The following is a 1476-nucleotide window of genomic DNA, read 5'->3' as shown; positions in this document are numbered from 1 at the left end:
CACCATGCTAGGCAAAGGAAAATTTGGAAATACATTAACTTTTATTAGAATGATAGAAAGCTGGTTGTTTTATGCTTAAGTCATTAAAAAATATTGAAAGGAGAAAAGTCGCATGTTGAGCAATGACTGATGTTTCTGTTTATTTCTAGCTGTTCTTAAGGTTTTAATAATTTAATAATATCTCTAAGAATAGATTTTTTTTTCTAATTATTTTCATCATAATTCTTACATTAAAATGCTTGTCTCTAAGTGCTGTCTAGTTGGTTCCAACTTCTAGTGACCTTGTATAGGTTTTATGAGGAGCAACTGGTGAGTTTGAACTGCTGATATTGTGGTTCAAACCAACCTTGAGGTCAAGTGCTTATTCTACGGCACCACGCCAGGACTCTTACATTAAAATACTAGAAAATATACATTAAATATATTTTCTAAGACAATAACTAGCTCTTTATTTATGAGCTTATTTTTTAGAGGGCATTTTCTATTATGATAACCTTGGTAGCTGGTAATATTATCCTTATTGCACAACCACATCAACACTTCTGATTTTATAACTGGAATTTGGACTGGCTCAGGAAATCAATGCTAATAAATAATGTAGTAGTGAACCATACACTGATTAAAAGCGGAAAGTTTAGGCACATTAAAACTTTATTTATTCATGCTTCATTAGGCAAGAGACCCACGTTAACAACATCTGGCACTGCCATTCCAAAAAATTTCTGTCTCTCTGTCTTTCCCTTCTCAAGAATTGGAATTGTATTAAACCAGTTGCTGAGGAGTGATTCTGACTCATTGCTGCCCAGTGTGTGCTCCGTGAAGTTCTCAATGGCTGAGTTTTCTAAGAGAGACTGACAAGCATTTCTTCCAGGGTGCCTCTGGGTGGACTCAGACCCCACCCAACCTTTCAGCCGGCAGCAGAGCACGTTCATTGTCTCCACCACTCACAGATTCCTGAAACTGGATAGGCCATTTAAATTTTCCCTGATACGAATGTGTTACACTTGATAACATTTTGTATTTTTCACTTTAGCATCGTAGAAGTTATCCCTTTTAGTGCTAAAATCTCCTCTGGCATGTATGCAGAGTAGGTATTATTGGTCCCAACTTAAAGATGAAGAAATTCAGACTCAGAAATCTGACAGCAGGAAGAACCCAGGGCTTAAAGCTCATTTTTCAATTCTTTAAAGCTACCCATAAAAACCCTTGGGCACCAATATAACTAGCTTGGTTCTCATGTTAAAAACCCAGGACCCACTTTCTACAGTTCCAGAAGCATAAAATTAGGTCTCTAGACATATTTAGAAAGGTTGTGCTGCCTTCAGTTGCTCTCTAAGTCAATTCCCTATACTGTTGGGGTTATTTTTCCCAATAACAAATCAAAGAGAAAACCAAATGATTTACAGAAAAGCATCACCAACCAACTATTGGCCTACAAGCTCATTATTTGACCTTCGTATTGGAGTCCTGGTGTGG

General features: G+C 36.9%; 1 protein-coding gene across 1 annotated transcript in view; it reads left to right on the top strand.

Moving 5' to 3' along the window:
• UFSP2 (UFM1-specific peptidase 2) overlaps window positions 1-1476 on the top strand; it is a 39400-nt gene that overhangs the window by 33619 nt on the left and 4305 nt on the right. Inside the window, exon 11 of the mRNA XM_006834507.1 lies at window positions 1034-1074. Within this exon, the coding sequence (XP_006834570.1) occupies window positions 1034-1074 (41 nt within the window). The remainder of the gene's footprint in view (window positions 1-1033; window positions 1075-1476) is intronic.

The sequence above is a fragment of the Chrysochloris asiatica genome, unplaced genomic scaffold, assembly GCF_000296735.1.
Source record: "Chrysochloris asiatica unplaced genomic scaffold, ChrAsi1.0 scaffold00011, whole genome shotgun sequence".
Classification (NCBI taxonomy): domain Eukaryota; kingdom Metazoa; phylum Chordata; class Mammalia; order Afrosoricida; family Chrysochloridae; genus Chrysochloris; species Chrysochloris asiatica.
The sequence above is the reverse complement of the archived record's forward strand: the minus strand, read 5'-3'. Positions and strand labels throughout refer to the sequence as shown.